Source organism: Molossus molossus, unplaced genomic scaffold (assembly GCF_014108415.1).
Source record: "Molossus molossus isolate mMolMol1 unplaced genomic scaffold, mMolMol1.p scaffold_m16_p_4, whole genome shotgun sequence".
NCBI lineage: Eukaryota > Metazoa > Chordata > Mammalia > Chiroptera > Molossidae > Molossus > Molossus molossus.
In genome coordinates, this window is record NW_023425377.1 from 77,247,326 (window position 1) to 77,269,316 (window position 21,991).

Below are 21,991 nucleotides of genomic sequence, written 5' to 3' on the forward strand. Positions count from 1 at the left end.
ACTTCTCTTCCTGTTAACCCTCCTTATCTACTATTGGAGGAGGCAGTTTATGAGCCCTTTCCCTGACAGAGACATTGTCCACCAAAATTATGGACATGTCTTTGGGTGGGGCTTTTAGTACTTCCCATGCTTGCAGCTAAGCCATCTGAGGACTTTCACGAGGTTCCAGGCCCCGGTAGTTTTTGCTTTAGGAGAAAGGACAGCCTCCTTTGGAAACCCTCTTTCCACCCAGAGAGAGAGACCTGCACTCTCTGCAGGCCCTTTGGGTGAGGAGGGCACCTGTATCTCAAGAACCCTCACCTTGCCCTGGCCAGTTTGGCTCAGCGGTTAGAGCATCGGCCTGCGGTCCGGAGAGACCCGGGTTCGGTTCCCGCTAAGGGCATGTACTTCGGTTGCAGTTTGTCCCCGGCCCTGGTTGGTCGTGCGGGTGGCAGCCACTCGATGTGTCCCTTCACGTCGATGTTTCTCACTCTCTCTCCCTTCCTCTCTCTCCCTCCCACTCTATCTGTACAAAAAATGGAAAAAATATCCTCTGGTGAGGATAAAAAAAAAAAAAAAAGAACCCTCACCTTCTTCTTTTTTAATTCTCACCTGAGGACATTTTTTTCATGTTTTTTTTATCCTCACCCGAGGACATTTTTCCATTTTTTGTACAGATAGAGTGGGAGGGAGAGAGAGAGAGAAACATAGACGTGAAGGGACACATCGAGTGGCTGCCACCCGCATGACCAACCAGGGCCAGGGACAAACTGCAACCGAAGTACGTGCCCTTAGCGGGAACCGAACCCGGGTCTCTCCGGACCGCAGGCCGACGCTCTAACCGCTGAGCCAAACTGGCCAGGGCTTGTTGTTGTTGTTGTTCAGATAGAGTGGGAGGGAGAGAGGCAGAGAGAGAGAGAAACATTGACATGAAAGGGACACATCGAGTGGTTGCCACCCGCACGACCCAACCAGGGCCGGGGACAAACTGCAACCGAGATACGTGCCCTTAGCGGGAACCAAACCCGGGTCTCTGGACCGCAGGCTGATCTAACCACTGAGCCAAACTGGCCAGGGCAGCCTTCTTTAAAGCCACTTTTGGCTCATTTCCTCAAGAAAGGAATTGGTTGAGTGTGATTGGTGCTTACCTTCCAAGAGCTTCTACACTCCACCATGCCAGTGTGAATGTTCAGGCCTCAGACCTGGCAAAGGGAGGGGGGTGCACTTTACTGCTATTGCCCTGGGCGCAGTGGTCTGTTTTCCTATCTGTTTTCTGGAGTCTGTCCACTGGTGCCACCTTGACCTTCAATTTTCTCCAGTGTTCCTTGCTCTCTGCTGCATCTTTTATCCCTGCTTCCAGTCACCTGGTTAATGCTATTCATCCTGCCACTTAAGTGGCACTTCCTCCAAGAAACTCTTTCCAGGTCACTCCTTTTTTGCGGGCTCACCAGGTTGAGTGCCCCCACTTGGTATTCTGAGTCCCTTCTGTGCGTCCCCTCTGTTGTAACAGTCAACTAAAGTTTGACATCACATTCTGGGAGGCAGGGGACATGTCTCTCCATGTTACCACCACACTCTATAAGCCAATACGATGCCTGGCACATGGTGTGCACTTACTTGGGTGTATGGAATTGCTGAAGGTTGTAGTTGCCAATGAATGTTATGATTGAATCTGTGAACATAGCAAGAGGTGTAGCTGGGGAGGTGTAGCTGGGATGGAGCACCCTGACAGTCATGGCCACGTCAGTAGTGCCTCTGGAAACAGGGTCCTGAGAGCTGGGGTTAGGTGTTTATGCAGAGGGGACCCAGACATCTTTCAAAGGTTTGGAATGAGAGCAGAGATCAGCAACTCTCTGAGCCCTGGCTTACTTATCTGTGTTCATCACCTAATTTGCAAAGACCAGATTCAGGATGCAGTTCCCTGCCCTTGGGGAACAGAGTTAGGCTGTCCCATTTTGCATCTGAACCTCACAGTTAGGTGGAGAGTGGCAGAGGATAGGCGAGAGAGCCGGTGCTGTGTGCCAGGACGTCATCAAGGGCCCCTTTCAGCCTCTGGCGAGTCTACTCCCCCTACACACAGTTTGCCTAGGGGGGTTGGGAAGGCCAGGACTTTGCCCCAATGGGTTGTGTGATCATTATCTGGGATCACAGTTGGGCTTGGGTTCGGGCACAAGAAATGAGGAGGGGCACACAGGAGATGCAGGAGGCATTTGAATTGAGCAGTAGTCCTCTTGGACATGGCATGTGACACTTGGATAGCTGCAAAGAAGCTAAAGCACCTGACACATTCCAGACAATAGAGCCTTTGCCATCCAGAGGCAGGGCTGTTGTTTGAGGCAACTTGGGGGCTCTGAATCCCACCCTACTGCACACATAGTGTGGGCCACAGTCCCCCAGGGAAAACACAGTTCTCAGGCCTTGTCAAGGGTATTCTAGAAAGGGTGGGGAGGTTCCCTGGTCAAATAGCTTTGGGCAAAATTTGGTTAAACATATTTCTTTACTGTTGGTTTTCTTAACCTTTCCTGTGCTGATGTGTCAAGCCAGTGCTCCAGGTGAGCTGCTTTTTTACAAACTAATTTGATCAGAGAGCATTTCAAAGAACCAAAAACACACCTGGTTGGCAGAATCTGGATCAAATAGTTTGCAAGTGATTAACATTGTAATATTTTAGGTCTTTGTGATGGCCTGGGTCTCTCTAGAAATTTCTGGTGGTGATTTTTCTTCACTTGCAAAAGACTGGGCTGGGAGTTCAGACAGATCATAGAAGCCTTACTGCTTCACAACCAGAAGTTGTTTGGTGTTGGGGGACAGTTAGAAAAAAATCTGTGCTGCTCTGATAAGTGTGGAGCCATCCTATTTGGAAAGGGTGCATATCTATTGTCATTTTGTAATATCAGTACTAATTTGCAATTTATGACTTTCTAAACCTATTGTAGCTGAGTGGAAATGAAATGTGTGTAACTGGTGGTTTGTGTTTTTGGTGGAGAACTGACTGAAGTTTATTGCTAACGTTTTAGTGCAGCAGTTGTTTGTCATGAATGCCAAACCTACCCTCATTGGGGGTCCCAGTGGGACCCAAGGTGGACTGCCAAAGCCCTTGCCTCCTCATTCATAGCCCTTACAATGTAGGACATTTCATTCACTCCGTAACTGCTTATTGAACATGTTTCGTGTGTGGCTCTGAAGATAGAGGTGAATACAACAAAGGTCTCACTCCTGCAGAGCTTATGTTCCAGGGGTAGATGCTGCCAGTGAGCAGATAAACAACCCGTTACAAGCTCCAGGCCTTGTATACAAACACAGTCCTCCCTTTAATCAGGTGGTTTACCCTAAAGTTCTCTGCCCCCAGCTTTCTGTTCCCATTTTTTTCATTATGCCTTGCACAGAATAAGGGCTTAATAGATATTTGTGATTACATAGCAGCTGATGTCACACACATGAAGAAGTACAGAAGGAGTTTATTTCAAACATTGGATGATTCTTACATGGTGTGCATCAGGTGGTAGGCCAGGGCACAGAGCTATTTTAGATGCTATATTCCTAGTCTCCCAGTCTCCCTGACAAGTAGCCTGGGTGGGATCCATGCAGGATGTAAACCAGAGCATGCTTTGGGAGCATAGTTCAAACTTGGGGTTTCCTGAAGGAGACGGTGTCTATACATGGATGAGTGTTGACCACGAGAGAGAAGATGAGAATGTGTTCTAGGCAGAGGGACTAAACCAGGCAGAAGTCCAGAAGTGTGACAGAAGTATGGAATGTGCAAGGGACAGTGCCAGAGTAATGGTCAGGTGGAGGGTGGCCTGTTTGAAGGAGCTCCAACCCCGACCATTGCAGAGTTTTAAGTTAAGCATGCATTTTGCACAATTGCTTCTGGTTGCTCTGCAAAAGCCAGACTTAGGGGGTAAAAGTAGAGGCAGAGAAGGAAAATCTGAACTATGGTGGTGGTGGCAAGGGTGGATCTGCTTGGATCTCACCTGGTGTTCCTGTTCTTGGGGTGGCTGATTTCAGAGCTCAGACCCCCATGGTCCCCTCTATAACCTCCCTCTGCCGCTAGCTGAGCATCATGTCATTTGCAACGCAGAATTAGTTGTTCCCCCTTCAGATGGAACCTCTCCCAGCTCATACCTGGACTCTGCCACATAGTCATGTCCTGTCCTGTCCCAGGGGCCCCCAGGCAGCCCAGGCTTTCCATAGTTGCCCTCCTATGTACCTGCAGATCAGAAAGCCCTTCCTCTGCCGTCCAAATGGTTCTCTCTTTGTGTAGTCTTTTCTTGCTAGCCTGACAATTATTTTCTCTAGTGCCCTCTCCCCTTGTTCATCCCTTCATCAAATACTTGTTGAATCCCTGCAGGCTGCCAAGTACTGTTCTCACAACACAGGACAGCAAGAGGGAACCAGGCAGTCTCCAGTCTCCTGGATTGACAGACCATAAACCCATAAAAACATAGTGTATCAGCTGTTGATCCCTGCTGTGAAGAGAAAGAAGTATCTGCTTTTTTTTTGAGACCAGTCCAAAGTTTCTTCTAGGGAGTATAGTGTAAGTCTGCAGCATCAAGGCTCCACCTCTCAAGCTGGAGGCTGTTAGAGACAAGGGCAGAAATCAAGCTCAGTGTGCCTTAAGCAAAAATCAGCATCTGTTGACTTAGCAGAAAAGTTTTGGGGGTCGGGTTAGCTTTGGGCCTGCTAGATTCTGGGCTTCCAGCTGTAGGATTCAGTTTCCTCCCCTGCTTCTTGCTGGATTGTCTCCAGTCCAAGGTCCCTTGTGATGACAGGTAGCTGCTGGCAGCCCCAGGGTTACCTCACACCAGTTCAGCAGAGAGAGAGCTCCCCTTCCAGTAGCTCCAACAAAATTCTTGAACCTGAGTCTCATTCACCATCAACAATCTGGCCTTATTCATGTGTCACAGTGTCCCCTGAAGTCAGGGCATGCAGTTCTCCTTAGGCCTGTAGCCAGGACTAGGTTCTATCTGAAACATGGAGTGGGGGGAGGTGCTTGCCTAAAGAAAATGGGGGTTTGGAGGTGCTGGGCTGGTCCAACCCTGGCTTCTTTCTGTGTGCCTTAGCGCCTTGCTGCTTGACAGGAGTTGAACACAGAAGCAAGGCTGGGGCCTGGACCTCCAGCACTGAGGCTGGGCTTGTGGTGTATAGGGCAGCAACAGAAGGTCTCTGGGATTTCCCATGGTAGACAAGTGTCACTAAGCTGCTGCCAGAGTCCTTCCAGCATTCCCTTGCTGTCATTTATTGCCTGGCTTAGGCATGATCATTCATTCATCCATTCATCCTGGTCTGTGGGCAGCAACTACACACTGTGCCAGGAGATGGCTGCTTAGGGAAGCATGGAAACTTTGATGGCGACCCTTCCACCTTCCTCCCTTTAACACTTTGGTCTCACACGTCATTCACCTGTGCTCACTGTGGGCTGTGTGCAGTGAGGACTTTTTCCGTGAATCTGACTCAGGTATGGTATAGCTTCAGTAAGCACGGTAGAGGGAATGGTCACCATCAGTGGGCCATTGACTCAAAGTGAAGATTGGCATCTGTCCTGCTTCTGCAGGGAAGGGGAGTTTGGGGGGATGGGGAGTGGAATGGGATCTGTTTGATTCCATCTCAGTCTTGTCTGTTATACTCCTCAAACCCTGTCTTCATTCCATTTTTATTGTGGGTGATCACTGTCACTTACTAACTGGTCTCCGCACATTGTCCATTTCTCCAAATTGTTCTCTTAAACCCAAACCAAGCACCATGCTTCCCCCACTCCTTTTACAACACTTCCCAAGTCTTCAGCATGGCCACCATCCACCAGGGGCTCCGTGCCTTCACACCTGCCACTCTCCCTGCCAGATTCTTCTCCTTGAGGCTTCGGCACAGCCACCTCTTCTTAGGGAGGTTTCCCTGATACTCCAGACCAGACACTCATACCAGCTCCCCACCTGAGCACTCTTATGAACTGTGAACTATGCCTCCCTTCTGTATGGCAGTTCTGCTGGAGCAAAACTGTGTGAATATAGGTTCTTGGTTAATCTCAGCCTCCTATGACTGGGGGCTCTGTGACAGCAAGACTGTGCAGGTGCTCCCCAAATTCATGACTCCCCTGGCTTCCCTCCACTCTCTGTCCTTAAGTGCTGAAGGAGACCCCACAGGGTTCATGAGTACACTCAGAGCTACCACACCCAGGCCCTAAGACAATTAGAGGCCTCCCCCATGGGTTAAAGTGGTCCTCGTTTATAGTCCCATAGCTGGCAGCAGAGGCTTCCTGGACTGCCTTGCCAATAGATAGGAGAGAAATGGTATTGCCCGAGAACACCAGGCAAAATAACCCTGGTCCTGTCATGTGACAGGATATCCCAAAGGATTTTTTTCCTTCAGAAGCCATGCAGGATGGACTCACAGACTTTTGTAACTCCATAAATTTTTTTTTTTAAAGATAGAATGGAAGGGAGGGAGGGAGAGAGAGAGAAACATCGATATGAGAGAGACACATCAATTGATTGCCTCCCACTTGACCCTTGCCAGGGCTGGGGATCAAACCTACAACCCAGGTACGTGCCTTTGATTGGGAATCGAACCCATGACCCTTCAGTCCTCAGGCTGATGCTCTAACTGCTGAGCCAAACCAGCCAGGGCATAAGTTCTTTTTTTGTTAATGGCTGCTCACTAAGAAAAACAGGTGAAATGTTGGGCTGGGGTTCTCTAAAGAGCATGAGCCATGTAGGCAAAGGTTGCCAGCTGGTTGCACCGTGGCCTCAACTGGCCTGCAGATTTAAAAAAAAAAAACAAAAACAAAAAAAACTAGTCTCCAGCATTTGAAATTTAGGAGATGCCATGTAAATATCTGACATCCCTGCACTGAATTCCTTCAAAGCCACGGTTGGTGGTGCTGAATAGCTGCCACCTCAGATGCCTTGCAGCTCCCCACACTCTCCACCATTCTCCCTTGATCAGTGACATGGCCTGCTCTAAGTGAGTCTTAAAGCCTTTTTATTGGTATCTAATATGCATACGTATCCTGCAGTTGTGTCGAATTGTCACAAACTGAAACCCCACTCCTCCATATCATGAAACTTTTCTAAGTGATTTGATGTTCTTTGGAGTTACTAGTTTTACACTGTTTTTTGTTTGTTTGTTTTTAACTTATTACAAACAAATGTAGCTTTGTTTACTGTATGAAATAGTGTTGGGGGGAAAAACACCAATTTTTCTTTTTGCAGAAAAGCCTGCCATTGCTCCGCCCGTCTTTGTGTTTCAGAAGGATAAAGGACAAAAGGTAAGGGGCTGGTATGTTCTCTCTTCATATTTGGTTTTCTCCCAGAGAAATCTCTTCCCAGGTCACATGGCCAGGGATAATTTTGCCCTTTAAGCCTTGACATCGAGCTTGGAGGAAAAAGGTCCAGTGGCTTTAGGTTACCATGGCAAGAGGTTGAGATAGGTGTGTGTAGAAAGGGTTCAGAGACCCTGCTTTTTAAAAATGGTGGTAAAAAGCTTTCTTTTCATTCTTAATGATTTGATTTAGAAGTACTACTATACATTAGGAAAACTAGTAGGAGAGAAAAGAGTAGGAGAAAAAAAGGTAGAAGGAAGGAGAGGAGGAAGAGAAGGAGGGACAGGGAGAGAGAGAAAGTGGAGGAAAGAGGAGAGAAGGAGAGAGCAATGTTGGTTAAGGGGGGGAAACAGGACCTTAAAAGATTTTAGGGAGATTTTTTTGGCCCCAACCAACTTGGTATAAATGCATTTAGGATAATTATTAGTTAGCTTGCATTGTATATTTACCATCTATCTTTCTTGGATTGCCTTCCCCCTCTTCGATTTTAAATGTCTTGATCATACTGTTAGAAATACCTTGCCTAATTAATAGTGACAAGCTGGCAGCCTGTCAAAAGGCCTGATTGGTGCATCATTTGCATCCCTATCTTTGCATGTTGTTTATCTTGAAGTCACAGGTTTTTTATCCTTATCGAACAAATCACTGTGGAAGGTGGGGTTATGTCCAAAGTTAGTTGATGTTTTGTGGTGAAGCCTCCCAAGCTTGTGTGAGGACTCCATTTGTTTAAAAAAAAAAAAAAAAAGGATGATCCTTCCCTACCCATGGCCCAGGACAGCAGGTAACTTAATGCCCGTGGCAAGATTTGAGAGTGACCAGGTTGTGATCTGAAATCCATTTGCAGTCTTGTTGGTAAGAAGAGCATTTGAGAATTGGCTAGGGCTGGGGATCCATGGTCTGGTGATTTGAGACTCCAGCAGTCCAGCTGCTGCTTGTAGACTTTGCCCTTTGGTTTGAGAAGAGAGACCAGACTTTTTTTTTCTGTGCAGCCCAGTTTTCCTGGAAAACATTCATGTGCTATGCCAGGAAAAGAGTTTGTGTATACAAAGGGGACAGGAAGGAGAGGGGACTACTCTAAAACCCACCCATCCACACCTCCTGGTACTGGCAGGGGCTTATCTACTAGGCTTGTTCTCACATTAAACATTCTCATTGTTAATTCTTTGCTGAAGAAAGAACCACAAAACCTGAAGAAATGTTCTTCCCATTTTGTTTTGGTTTTCCAGGTGGTATTTTCAAGTTATATCAACCTCTGCTGTCTCCTCTCCCCTGGGCCTTGACACATAATTACAGCTTAGTTACCTGTGTTTTGAATTATCCCTCCTTGGAAAAGGGTCAGTCACTGAAGGGCTGATGTGTTTCTTGTAGCTTTTTAGAAATGGATATGTTTGATTTCTCTTTTAGATGTAAAAGTCACTTTGGAGTTTTTCCATTAAATCAGAGTTTTCTAGAGTTTTGAGTTTTCTTATGATCATCTTTTGAATCACTTTTAGCTTAAAATGGGTCAGCAAAATAAGACCTGGCACTACAGCCTGTTTTTGTAAATAGGTTTTATTGGCACACAGCCATGCCCATCCCCTTCACAGTAGCTGAGGATGATTTCACATAACAGCAGAGGGAAGTAATTTGGACCCAGACCCAGTGGCCTACAAAGTCAAAAATATTTAGTATTTGGCCCTTTACAGAAAAAGTTTGCTGACTCCAGATTTAAAATGAGCAATAGGAATTAATAATTCTTTAAACCTGAGGACTTTTGGACAGCCAGCAGGATGAAAAACTAAAATATAATATTTGTTCAGCTGAATTTAAAATGCTTTTAAAATTTCTAATTCCTGTTTCAGTACTGTTTTCACAGTTGAGGTGGTTCTGTTGCTTTGTTTTTTTGTTTGTTTGTTAGGTAGGTTTTTTTGTTTTTTTTTATTGAATTTATTGGGATGACATTGGTTAATAAAATTATATAGGTTTCAGGTATCATTTCTCTAATACATCACCTGTATATTGTAGTGTGTGTTTACCACCCCAAATCAAGTCTCCTTTTATCATCATTTATTTCCCCCTTTATCTCCTGCCTCCCCCTTACTCCCTTTTCCCTCTGGTTCTGTTGCTTTGTAATTCAAAGGATAACTTACATGTATTGACTTCATAAAATTAATGCATGTTTTGTAAATGGATGACATTGAACCAGAAGAGTGGCTAGGGAGGTGGTCATCATCATCTTAAAATGTGAAAATGTAGTTCTTATCAAAATACTGACTCAGAGCCAACACTAATGGGATTCTAAAAATAACTGATCTCCAGCTCTTTAGAATTCAGCTCTCTACTTCTGTCACAAGATCATCAAAAGGATGTGGAAGCCTCTGTGTTTAACAGCAGAAGCTTAGGGAGCCTTTGTGACTGTCCTTTAGTGCAGCTTTCTGAACTGTCAGATAGATAGATAGTGGCCAAATGACACAGAATCTTTTTTCTCTGTTGCTTATGACAGCTAAAGAGAAAGTGGAAAGTAAACAGTAACTCAGGTAGCTTTGTTTTTTTAGTTGCCCATTTCAAGGAAGATGGAAGGGCAGACCCTCAAGGAGCAGCCACAATACTTCCTGACAAAAATGAGAGTTTGAGAGCCTTCCAGTTTCATTCTCTTTCCACCACATTTTCTTCTCACATTGCAGAAGCAGAACTGGGAAAAAGTTGTTGGGGCTGCTTTTTTTTCTGAGCAAACTTTTTCCTCTTTCTCTTTGTCGTTTTATTTTGAAAAGTTCAAATTCTCAGATATGTTAGAAGAATGATACTGAGGACACTTGGGTATTCTTTACTTGGCTTCACTGTTAACATCTTTGTCATAAATGCTAGAAGCACTTTACTGTAATTTGCTCCCATCTGATGTTTTTCTAAATACTTCTGCAGATGTCTCCTAGAAATATTGTGTGGTTCCTCTCCATGGCTCCAGTACCTTTGTCACCCCTAAGAAAATGATCATTAATTCAAAAGTCTCCTCCAATATAAATTGTTCTAATTGTCACCAAAATGTCCCTTAAAGCTATTTTTGAGCCACTTCTTCATCCACAAAGATCAAGTATTCCCATTGTCACTATGGAACCGTTAACTTCTTTGTCAGTAAAGGAACGGTCTCTAAACCACCCAGTGGAGTGTGCTTCAAAGAGCTCATGTGCCCCACTTCAAAGGAGAGTGTATCACACACCCAGCTATTGTTACTCAATCATGATTGAGATAAAAGATTTGAAATTAAGCCCTGGCCAGTCTGACTCAGTGGTTAAAACGTCAGCCTGCGGACCAAAGGGTTTCAGATTCAATACCCAGTCAAGGGCACATACCTGAGTTGCAAGTTCCATCCCTGGCACCAGTTGAGGTCATATGGGAGGCATCCAGTCGATGTGTCTCTCTCACATCATCGATGCTTCTCTCTCTCCCCCTCCCTCCCTCCTTCCCTTCTACTCTATCTAAAAATCAGTGGAATACTGTCCTCAGGTGAGGATTAACAAAAAACAAAACAAAACAAAAAGATTTGAAATATTTAAAAAAATTAAGCTGCCAGCCTAGGTATTTTGTGTTTTTGTTTGGTGGTGAGGCCACACAGTGTTTTCTGTAGGTCCCACTGATTGTCCGTGTGTTCACAGCAAACTACAAATTGATGTTAGTGGCTTGCTGGTGGCGTCATAGGTCAAGTTGTCAAATCCTCCTATTGTCCCATGTTAGAGAAAGTTTTCACAGTCTGAACTCCAGTCCTCATGCACAGGAATTGTCTTCACTTCCTTCCATGTCTCCAGGCTTACTCAAGGTCTCCAGGCTTACTCAAGGTGGCACTCTTCATGAAATGTGTGGGTTTACATGCATTTGTTATTTTGTTTGTTTTTTTATCAGTTTTTTTTAAATCCTCACCCAAGGATATATTTATTGATTTTAGAGAGAGGAAGGAGGGGACATCAATGTGAGAGATAAACATCAATCTGTTGCCTCTCGTACACAACCCAACCAGGGATTGAACTTGCAACCTAGGTATGTACCCTGACTGGAAATCGAATCCTAGACCTTTTGGAGTACAGAAGGGCATTCCAGCCTACTGAGCCACACTGGCCAAGGCTACGTGCATTTGTATTTTTAAAGCAAAAACAAAACCTTTTATTAACTACCTTGAATGGAGGTAGTTTTTTTCTTTTTAATGTGAAGAGAATTTGAATCTTCTTCTGTAGGTTGTCTTATTGTTTATGATGATTAAATGTTTCTTTCAGTTAGTTTATCTTCCAAACATTTGTTAACCTGAAGGGGAGTGGCTTTGAGGTTCACTGGCAGGATAATGCCCATTTGGTAAAAAGACAGAAAGCAGTTACAGAAATGCTTATGAGCAGTTCAGTTTTGCTGAAAATGCTGTTTAGTATGTTTAAACCTAATTTTGAAGCTTATTGGTGTAACAAATGTACACTATATGCATGTTTTTGTTTTGTTTGTTATTTTTGTCAGCCACATATATTTTAGGATATATGATCTGGTTTTAATAAACATATTAAAAAACTACAGGTCCTATCTTGGTTCATTAGAACTTACTTGTCCAGCAGAAACACTCAACCCCAAGGAGAAAATGCTGAAATAGCATTTGTATTTCTTTTTTAGTCCTCCGATCTAGACTTCATCTTGAGTCTACCATGCTATGAGGACATTTGAACATTTATGTTCTAAAAGCAGGGATAAAAATATCCAAGTGGTTCTAATTAGAGAGAGAGGCAGTTTCCCACAAAGCTCTGGGTTTAATTTTCTCTTGTCAAGTGTTAAATCTCTAGCCATAAAGTAACAGCCAACTAGTGTGCGAACTGACCTTGGTGCCCCAGACAGGTTGTAGGAACAGCTTGGGAAGGAAGGCCTTTGTGTCTGTTGATCTCCCCTGGATAGAAAGAATTGATTTTGGTGACTTTTTAGATGTACACATGAGCTAACATTGTGTTGCTTTTGCTGTCCTAAGGATGTTTTAAAGTTCTCTTAAATATTTTTTATATGGTTCCTTTCATCCAACAGGCTCACATGTTAAGAAATAGCCCCCACACCCTATCTAAAGAGGTCTCAAACACTTCACACTCAAAAAAACAAAGCAGCGTCTGCAGTGAGGCAGGGTAGGGTAACCCCATGTTAATTTAGTTCACAAAGTAAGAAATGGCTTTGTGTTATGGACAATGCCAAGAGGGAGGTTTGAGGGTCGGAGCCAATCTTTCCCAGGACACGGGTTTTATAACCCATTTCTCAAGAATAGTCTTGGCCACAGAGCTCTCAGCCCACTGAAGCACCCCCCCCCCCCCCCAGAAGACCAAGAACCAGCTCAAAGAATGCCAGGGCTGTTGTGCTTTCGTAAACGAAGACTTCTAGAGCTAGCTTTCTCTTATCCTGGCTGTTTTCCAGTTAAGCCCCTGCCCAAGGTGTTTGGTGTGAGCCTAGGGAAATCCCAGGCCAAGGGGCTCTCTCTTCCAGCTAAATCCCCACCCTCTTACCAATACAGAACCAGCTCTGTGTGTCTCTGCCAGCTCATTTGGTCACCCCACACCTGCACTCACTGAGATGAGAAAGCTCTTTCTTCATCTAAGGTTTAAACAGAACAAGTTGAAAGGTACTGGAAGAACTAGAGTGAGGTGTAGAAGCTTTTGACTCTGGACGCCTCATTCTTGGCTTCCCAACCTTTCCTAGCAGACAGAAATGGTGCTGAGGGCAGTTTCCCTCATCAGTATCTTTGAGATGTGTTATTAACCTGGATTCATCTTTGTTCCCCTCTGATAGAAGGCACCATCCCCATTTTGGTCACCAGGAGTATTTTTTTCTCACTCGTGGCTCATAAGCAGAGTAGCTCCATGCCAGGCCTCCTTGCACTTTTGAAAATGAAGTTTGGGACTTCCTGCACACCTTAAAGCTCCCTGCAAAGTCAAACAGCAACAAAGACATGTTTATTTCACTTTGGGCAGGGCTTTCTTGGCCCATCCTCCTGGGCAGCAACTGCTGAAGGTCAAGCCATTTCTAGCCCTTTGATCCCCACCCCCGCCCCCTGCTCCATGTTGTAGCCTTTATTTACATTGAAGGAAAATTGTCTTTTTTGCTCCCAGTCCTCTGCAGAGCAAAAAGACTTGTCGGATTCGGGAGAGGAGCCTCGGGGGGAGGCTGAGGCTCCCCACCATGGCACAGGTCACCCCGAGTCAGCTGGTGAGCATGCTCTAGAGCCTCCTGCCCCTGCTAGCGCTTCAGCCAGCGCTCCTGAAGCCCAGCTTCCTCCTTTTCCACGAGAACTGGCAGGGGTAAGTCCACCTCCACCCAGCATTCCATGGCCCTGGGGTCCCAACCCAGACTGGCCCCTTTCCCTCTGGGTCCCTCAGTTCCAGGCTCTAGAATATAATCAGCTGATAATAACTGAAAAGATGACCAGGATCTCTTAAGCTCTCTTTAATTCCTGCTGCCAGAAAGTCAGAGAAGATTAGGTCCCCCTTACATGGAGACTTTTCTAGTTGGGGAAATATAGACCCATAGCAAAAAGTTAGGCCTGTTTCCTAAAAGAGATGCAAGGGGTCAAAAGAAGAATTGAGTAGAACCTTCCATATTTGACCCCTTCTCACTCCCATTTTTTCTTCCTCCTCTCTCTGAATCTGGGTCTTCTAGTTCAATGTCTTAGAAACACAAGAGCTTTGGCTTCCTTAATCTGTAGGAAGAGGGGGTATCTAACACAGATTGCTTTGCAAGACTGATTGTGTCTGAACTGTGGTGAGGCTGTGAACTGCTTGTCTTCAATCAAAGCAGGAAGAAGAGAAGACTCTTCTTTGAATCCAGAGGGAACCCCTGAGCCCTTTATCTTTGTATTTGAAGATTATAGGTGGAGAAGATTGTGAACTCTCAAGAACAAGAAATGTCTTGAGAGTTTGGAGTTTGATTAAGTTGGGAAAGGTAAACATCATCATACATTCAGGATTGAAAACTCCATCCTCTAATCCCCAATGTCATGACAGAAAAATGACAACAAAACAAAGGACCGCACTCTGCCATACAGAATGCTGGGCAGCCTTCCAGGGCATCACAACCCCAAATCTTTGGTAGTTCCTATGTCGCATCACCAGTACCCTGTGTTCTTCAGGAAGCCATTAAAATTCATTTAAAGGCACCAAACCGTAGGCTACTCAGGAGGAAGTCATGTTCAGCCAAGGTGATATTGGAGTCATATTTTCACACTTTGGAACAATCAGTGTGTGGTGGATAAAGTAGTTTTTACCATGGGTGGGAAGCTGCAGGGAGTCGGTTATTCATGGTTTAGAAGTGAGTTTGGGGTAGTGAAGTGTACTCAGAAGCTCAGCAAAGATTCCAGGAGGCACTTATTGCCAGTGTTCTCGCATCATAACCCTCATACAAGAGCTGACAGGGAAGTAATTAGGAGGTGGTCACTTTTTTTGTTGGGGGCAGAGCAGCTCCTGGAACCTCCTCCTGAATTGGGTGTTATTAGTTATTGTATCTTCAACCTTTGCACACAGGTCATCTGTTCCTAGTGCCATGAGAACAGATGACCTTCATGTAGACCTGCCTCAGAGGCTCTGAAGCCTTCTGCTGCTGCCTAGTTTGAAAAGCACAGCCTACATAGAGACATCTCTGACTGGGAAGGTTGAGAGTTTTCTTTTTTTTTTTTTTTTGTACATGCCCCTAGCGGGAACCGAACCCGGGACTCTCTGGTCCACAGGCCAACACTCCAACTGCTGAGCCAAACCGGCCAGGGCAGGTTGAGAGTTTTCAACTGAGAGTAGCAGACAGCTAGATCTCAGAGGTTGTGTCATGGCAGCTACTCATCCAGAGGCATGTGGGCTATTTCAGGCCCTTCTCACTTCTAGTGCCTACTTGGTAAGACCGATGGGTCCCTGCCTCCCAAGAGACCTGTGCATGAAGTGCCTTGCGTCGGGTGGCAGGGCCTCATCTTCCACCTGTGGTCAGTCCAAATGTTGATCTCTGAGAAACTCTTCTGTTCTTGTGGACTTTGAGTTGGAGACTCTAGTCCTAAGAAATTCAGTTGTTGCCCAGACTGGCACATGCAAGGTCAAGTGTTCTAGCAGGGAACCTCAGAATGGGTTGTGAAGTCACCATAGGAGGGAGCCAAGACTCAAGGGAATGGTTTATAAATGGAGCAGCACAGCCATGAAGGCCTGCATCTGACATAACACACAGACCCGTTTCAACATTCATAGCTATAAAAATCCTCAGTTCCGTCACAAGTCCCAGCAGCCTCACCATCATATCATTTGGGGACAGCTCTGAGGGCTCACCCAGGGCTCACTCCATGGGGCTGTGAGCAGAAAAAACTCTGGTGGGTTGCTTATGGCCCTTGTCATTTGGCTTTCCCCACTGCAGGGCATGTTCAGGCAAAGTTCACTTTGGTTTTTAGGTCAATTAGGGCATAAATCAAGGCAGAGGAACCTGATTGCAGCTTCTCTGGCTGAGATTTTCCCTTGGTTAACTCATTGCTTTTGCATCAGAACAAATTTGGATCTTGCTCTATACCACACCGGAGTTCAGGAAACCGCCCACATGTTGCTCAGCAGGTATCATCCATCATGTTCAGTCTCTTCTCTGTGCTGTGATCCCTTGGGGGACTATAAAGCACAAGCTCTTTATGGCAAATAGAGGCTCACTGAATTGTTAAAGGGCCCTGATTGTCTTTCAGTCCCATCAGCACTCTAGCCATGGAAGACTCAGTACAAGAAAAAGTCTATATATCAGACTTCTGACTCTCACCAGGCAGTTTGAAGAAGACCAAACCACATTTCATATTCAGTTCTCTAATCCGGAAGAAGCGAGCAGCTTTGTGCTTACCCCGATCCTGGCTGAAGTCTGCTGGACTGAAGCTCCAAGCCAAGGCGCTGATGAGTTTAAACTATGTTTATGAGACCCACCAGGAAGCTTAGAAAGATTCTGGAATGAGCCCCTTGGCTGGACGGCTTTCCTCATCTTCCATCTTCTGAACAGGATTTGACTTTTGTTCCACCCCTGCCCTATTTCATGTCTTTGGAGGCCACTCTGTTTTTCCTTTTTCAGTGTGCCTTTTTAGTAAGAATTTCTGAGCAGGTTGCCTCAGTCACAAAATAAACAGCAATTGAACTGGCCTGTAGTTGATTTGAAGACAAGGAGGATACAAACAGCAGGCCCTACTCTTTTTTTTTTTAATCCTCACCTAATCAATGCTTTATTGATTTTTTTTTTTTTTTTTTTTTTTTGAGAGAGAGAAACATCAGTCCTATACCCACCCTGACTGGGAATCAAACCGCAACCTTTTGGTATACAGGACAACACTCCAAACAACTGGGCCACACGGCCAGGGCAGCAGGCCCTGCTCTTAATTGATTTTTCATCCCATAGCCAACTAGACTTTCTAACTGGTCACTCCAGACCAGAGTTACTGAGGCCTAGGCAGGCCAGATGGTATCTGGTGTTTTCTGGAAGGAATTTATCTGACTTGGTCTTGCGTTCTGGTCTTTTCTGGGAGGTCGGGAAAGAAGTCTTTTTATTCTGCTTACTTTCTGTGTGCCTGTGTCTGTCAGATTCTGAGACACAGTCTCTAGTTCCATCCCCTTCCCTGGATTGGCACCTTTTGTCTCCCTCAAGGCCACACCAGGCAGCCTTATAAGAGCCATGGTTTTTTGGAGGAGGGTGATACTTAATGAATGTAATGATTGTAATTTTTACTATTTCATCCTTTGTACAAAGAACAGAAGCTTTCCATACCTGCATTCCCATCCTGGGTTAGATGTTATCCCCGATTTTGTACTTGGTGACAGGGACTTACACGCCTCCCAGAATGAGCTGCTTCCCTGGAGGACCCAGTGGCTTCTGAGGGGAGAGGACTGCCGCTACCTGTCCCTGCCAGCTGGCAGGGCTTCCAGTGCCACCTTGAAGCACTCGGTGAGCAGCTCCTTCGATTCTTCTGCAGGCTGGCCTGCTTACCAGCCCACAGCCCCTCTGTCGTATCCGAGGACTTTTCCACCCTTGTGAGCCTGCTTAATTCACGCATACTGTCCTGAAGCCACAGAAATCAGTTGGAGGGTTATCTTTGTTCTACTTTCTCTTCAGCTGCCTTATGTCAGTGTTAGATGGGGTTTATTTTCATCATGGTGTCCCAATGGGTGCTGACCCCAGCATCCCCCAGGTGTCATCCTTGCAGAGGTGGATTCTAGTGTGGGGAGAGGCAGAGTAGGAAATGGGGCTTCTACACCCTACTTCTGTTCTCACTCCTCCCCAAGAAGCACAGATCCTGAAAATCTGCTCTAGAACCCTCCTCACATAGTGGAGTCTCAATAGTGGTGGTTCCTGAACTTGGGGCTGCAGACTTCTCGGGTCCAAGGAGCTGGGAGTCCCAGGCATTGCTTTCTATGACCCCTGAGTAGCCGCTCCCTTGGATGGGTGAGGGGTTGTCCCCAGACTGCTCTGACATGGAAAAGGTCCTGACCACCAGGCTACCATCCAAGGGAAATGTTGGTGGAGCTGGCATTGGCTTTGTGGTGGGGGGCGGGGGTTGATGGGGAGTTGCTGTACCCTATACCTTTTGCCACCATACAGCAAGCTCAGCCCTTCTCCAGCAGTGTGTAGGGGCAAGTTTCTCCTTACATAGACAGCTATGGAGGATTTCTAGAAGAGTCAGCATATTCAAAGGCATGCAGAAATGACTTAACCTTACATTCTGTCTTCCTGCTTCCTTGCATTAGTTTCTTTTGAGAAGAGTTGCCAACATCAGTTTCCTCATTGCTTCTCAGCCATTTCAGACCCCACAGGAGGTTTCAGCAGTTTTTGGAAGGTTCTCCTCGTGGGGGAGTCTTCCTGTGTTTTCCTTCCCAGGCCTTGGCCTCCCATCTTTTCCAGGACCAGGAGACCCACCACATGCCTGTGAGATGGTTCTTCAAGAGACTTGGGACACAGATTTGAGGGTCTCTTGGAATCGGGGATCTAGGACTGAATCTTGTCTGGCCAGGCGTCTTTTCTTCTCAGGTTACCTAAGGGGCCACAGTGGAGGATACGAGCTCCATTCATGCATTAAATACTTGTTGAGAGTTTTATACACCATGTCCTGGGTGTTGCATGTATGAGCTATGAGCATAGCAAACAAGGTAGGGCCTCAACTTAGGTAGAGACAGGACACATTAGATCATTTCCAGCTGTAATACACAAAACAGGGTAGAGGCCCAAAAGAGGGTAGGGTGGAGAGGAGCTGCCTCTGCTTTCTGGGCAGTGAGATAGGCATGAGCATGGGTTCCCCCTGGAGGTGGTTAGGAAAGGCCTGGGAGAGGCCACAGTGAGTGGACCTGCAGGAAAACATCCTAGGCCTTAGGAGTAGCGCGCCCCAAAGGAACAATGAGGTAGGAACACTGCTGACATGCTCAGAAAACAGCAAGAAGACAGGCTGGAGTATGATGGCAAGCAGGGGTGCTGCAGGATGGACCAAGGGTCCTGGTCAGCAGTCCTGGACCCTGAAAGGTGGGGCTGAATCCTCAGAGGCCCCAGTTCTTGGTCTGGGGAGAAGCTCTTAGCACCATTCAAATTCTTAAGGAGACCTAGATGCCTGAGGTTTTGGGGTATCTTTGGCAGAGGTAAGAAATGTAGGTGTCATTAAAAGAGCCCCAATATACATGAAATAAAAACTGGTAGAACTGAAGGGAGAAATAGACAATTCAGTCGTAACAATTGGAGACCTCAGTACTGCACTTTCAGTTATCAGTAGAGTATCCAGACAGATGTATGAAGACATCGAGGACTTGAACAGCACAGAACCCAGCAGAGTACACATTCCCCTCTTGTGTAAGGAATGTTCTCCAGGGTAGACCACTTGGCTTGGCCACAAAACCAGTCTCAGTAAATTTGAAAGGATTAAAACCATACAGTCTTCTCCAGCCACAGTGGAATGAGATTACTAATCCTTAGCAGAAGGAGCCCTGGAAGATTCATGGTGGAAACTAATGTACATGGCCAGTGGGCAAAGGAACGTTAGGTGTGGAGGCCTCTTGAGATTGAGGTGCTAGAGGAATTTCCTCTGCAACAACTGGGTTGCTGGCCGTTGCCCTGTGCATAACCCAGGAACACAGGCTTCACTGGTTCTCCCTAGCCTTTCACTGAGCAAATGGTGAGCAAGCTCTTGCTGTGTGGTGCTGAGGGCCAGTCCTCTCCTGGAACTCTGAGTCTAGCAGGGGACCCTGACACAGATCACACAATCAAAATAAGAGGGCACAGTGAGGCCAGAGGACCAAGAGGTTTGTTCTCACATAGGAAGTTAAGAAAGAGACCTGAGGGAAAGGAGGATATCAGTGGATGAGGGGCAGTGCCTGCAGAGGCCATAGAGGGGGGCCATTTCCAGGTCCCAAAAGTTAATCCAAGAAGTGGCAGATACCACAGGATCTGCAGAGCTACGGAACTTGAAAATAGGCGTGGGAGTGGGCTGGGTCGGCTGTGAAGGAATGGGAGAGAGGTACCTGGAGCCTGCACCTCAATGATGTCACCTGAGGAAGGGGATAGTTGGAGAGGAGGATTGGTGTGCCGATAGCACTGCTCTTTATGATCAGATGTCACCCTAGGCCCTGGCCTCTGCTGAATCATAGCCCTATGGGAGTGCATCTCAGCACCCCCTGGCCTGGGCTCAGGACCCTCTTCTTAACCCTCACCCAAGGGTCCCCAAACCTGGCCCTTCACCTCCCGGCTGCCCCCAGGACATTATTTCACATCCCAACTCTCCTGTTCACACCTGTCCCTGAGCTCTCAAGCCCGGCCCAAGGGGGTAACATCCAGGAGAAGTGAACTTGTAGAGACAGTGTAGCTACCACCAGATGTGAGCTATAAACAGTCATAAGAAGGTCGGGCACTGGACTGAGCCGGCACCACCTGCTTATCCCATTGACCTCTTGTCACTTCCCTGTGGGGGAGGCACCAGAACCCAGTTTTCCAAGTGATATAATTTACCCAAGGTTTCCCATTTAGGCAATGGCAGAGCTGGGAGAATGACTAGATCTATAGGCCTTTGAGAGGGGCTTGAGCAGCCTCACACTCTACTCCCATGCTCTCTTTGGGCCCAGCGATGTGTTTATAGCTGCCCCAAGGGCCATTGAATAGCCCCTGTTAAAAGGGTTTGTGTTTCCCTAGCACTTGGATGGTCTCCTCTGAGCCTTCAGTCCCCCGAGACACACCTGGGGACAGTCATATCCTCTCCCCTTCACAGACACTTCCAGGGAGCTCTTAGGACACAGATTTGGAGCAAGAAGCCCAGGTTGGTTTTTATGACTCAAACCCGAGTCATTGGCTCACACAGGAGGGAGGGTCCAGGTTGGGATTCTTTTCTTACTGTCTGGGCACCATTCTTCAGGATGTGTCTGTCCACACACACTCACCCACAAGCTAAGATGGTGTTTACATTTTTAAAAGATTGTAAAAATAGAATATATGATGTGGGGCTCACAGAGCTGGAAATACTTTCTGGCTCTTTAAGAGAAAAGTGTTGCCTGGCCTTTAGGAGGTCCTCACTAGTGTAGAGTCTAAGATTCCAGCTTCAGGAGAGAGGGTGTCGAGTCACCAGCAAGAGTCTAGTTGCCCAGGCCTTAGGAGGATCCCTCAGATCCCTAGTCTAGAGTTTGGTTTAGTGCAGTTACTGCCGCCACACATGCTCTGCTGTGGGAAGAGCACTGTGCATACACCAACTCATTTCATCCCTCCGCTCCTCCGGGCAGGTGGTCGTCATTTGGCTAGCCTTGAGCCTTAGACTCCTAGAGGCTTTTCTGAAACTAAGAAAACTGGCTCCTCTGCTGGCTTTTAAGTGCCCAAGTGGAATGATGTTCCCTCCACATTTGTTATTGGCTGCTTAGTTCTCAAGAAGCTCAAATCCCTAAGAAAGAATACATGGGAGGGATTGTGTTAGTTATCCTGGGTTGGGAGGGGACTCATTTCAGACCTCTTAATTGCCAGATGTTCATATTCTAAAACTAAAGACTGTTAAGAGGGAGGTTCTTCAGCCACCTTCTCAGCTTGTGTGTGTTTGGGTGGGTTCTGTAGTCTGCTGAATTGTTCTGTTCTGATCACTTGGCAGCAGACTTTAATCCAAGGCACACAAAGTTTTGAGTTGCTTTGGAAACAATAGCCTACCTTGAAAGAGGGTTCCATACCATGGAATGTGCCAGGGCAAGGAATGGAAACTGTCACAATCCGGTATAAGGTGACCATTTTAAAAGTAAACAGTCCAACTGCCCTTCAGAGTGGAGAACGGGTCACTTTCCAGCTCTTGGCAAAATGAGTTTTGGCCAGATAACTGTTTGAATTTGGGGATGACACACCAGTTAGCTACAGCTAACCTGTGGAGAAACAAACTGATCCTTGTGCTGTAAGTGCACTCTCAGTCATTAAGAGGATTCTTTGGCATGTGGCCTGGGCAGCCAGATGCAGAAGGTTCACAGGGGAGTTCTGAGCATGAGGTTGAAAATTCCTCCGTGACTCCGGTGGCTGGGCTCAGGGAATTGGCCCTCAGTATTGTATCTCAGGATCTGTTCATTACGGAGCTCATGAGCTGTTAGCTAAAAGGGCAGCTTGGCCCTTTCTTCTACCCTGACATGTACTCTCGTTTCAGAGGTCAGCTGGCGGCTCCAGCCCTGAAGGTGGAGAAGGTGAGAAAACCTCTAAAACATTCACCATCTTTGATTATAAAGGTAGAAGGAGCCTGAT

The 21,991-nt window shown here is 46.4% G+C and overlaps 1 protein-coding gene across 10 annotated transcripts in view; it reads left to right on the forward strand.

Moving 5' to 3' along the window:
* RANBP3 (RAN binding protein 3) overlaps window positions 1-21,991 on the forward strand; it is a 61,980-nt gene that overhangs the window by 14,702 nt on the left and 25,287 nt on the right. For 2 of the 10 annotated variants that reach the window (XM_036281700.1, XM_036281699.1), the window contains exons 2-6: window positions 7,188-7,243; window positions 13,387-13,575; window positions 14,138-14,215; window positions 17,012-17,206; window positions 21,897-21,933. In XM_036281700.1, the coding sequence (XP_036137593.1) occupies window positions 7,188-7,243; window positions 13,387-13,575; window positions 14,138-14,215; window positions 17,012-17,206; window positions 21,897-21,933 (555 nt within the window). Of the gene's footprint in view, window positions 1-6,654; window positions 6,940-7,187; window positions 7,244-13,386; window positions 13,576-14,137; window positions 14,216-17,011; window positions 17,207-20,501; window positions 20,550-21,896; window positions 21,934-21,991 lie in introns of those variants that run through there. The other 8 variants (XM_036281704.1, XM_036281703.1, XM_036281706.1 and 5 more) reach the window with 6 other exon arrangements.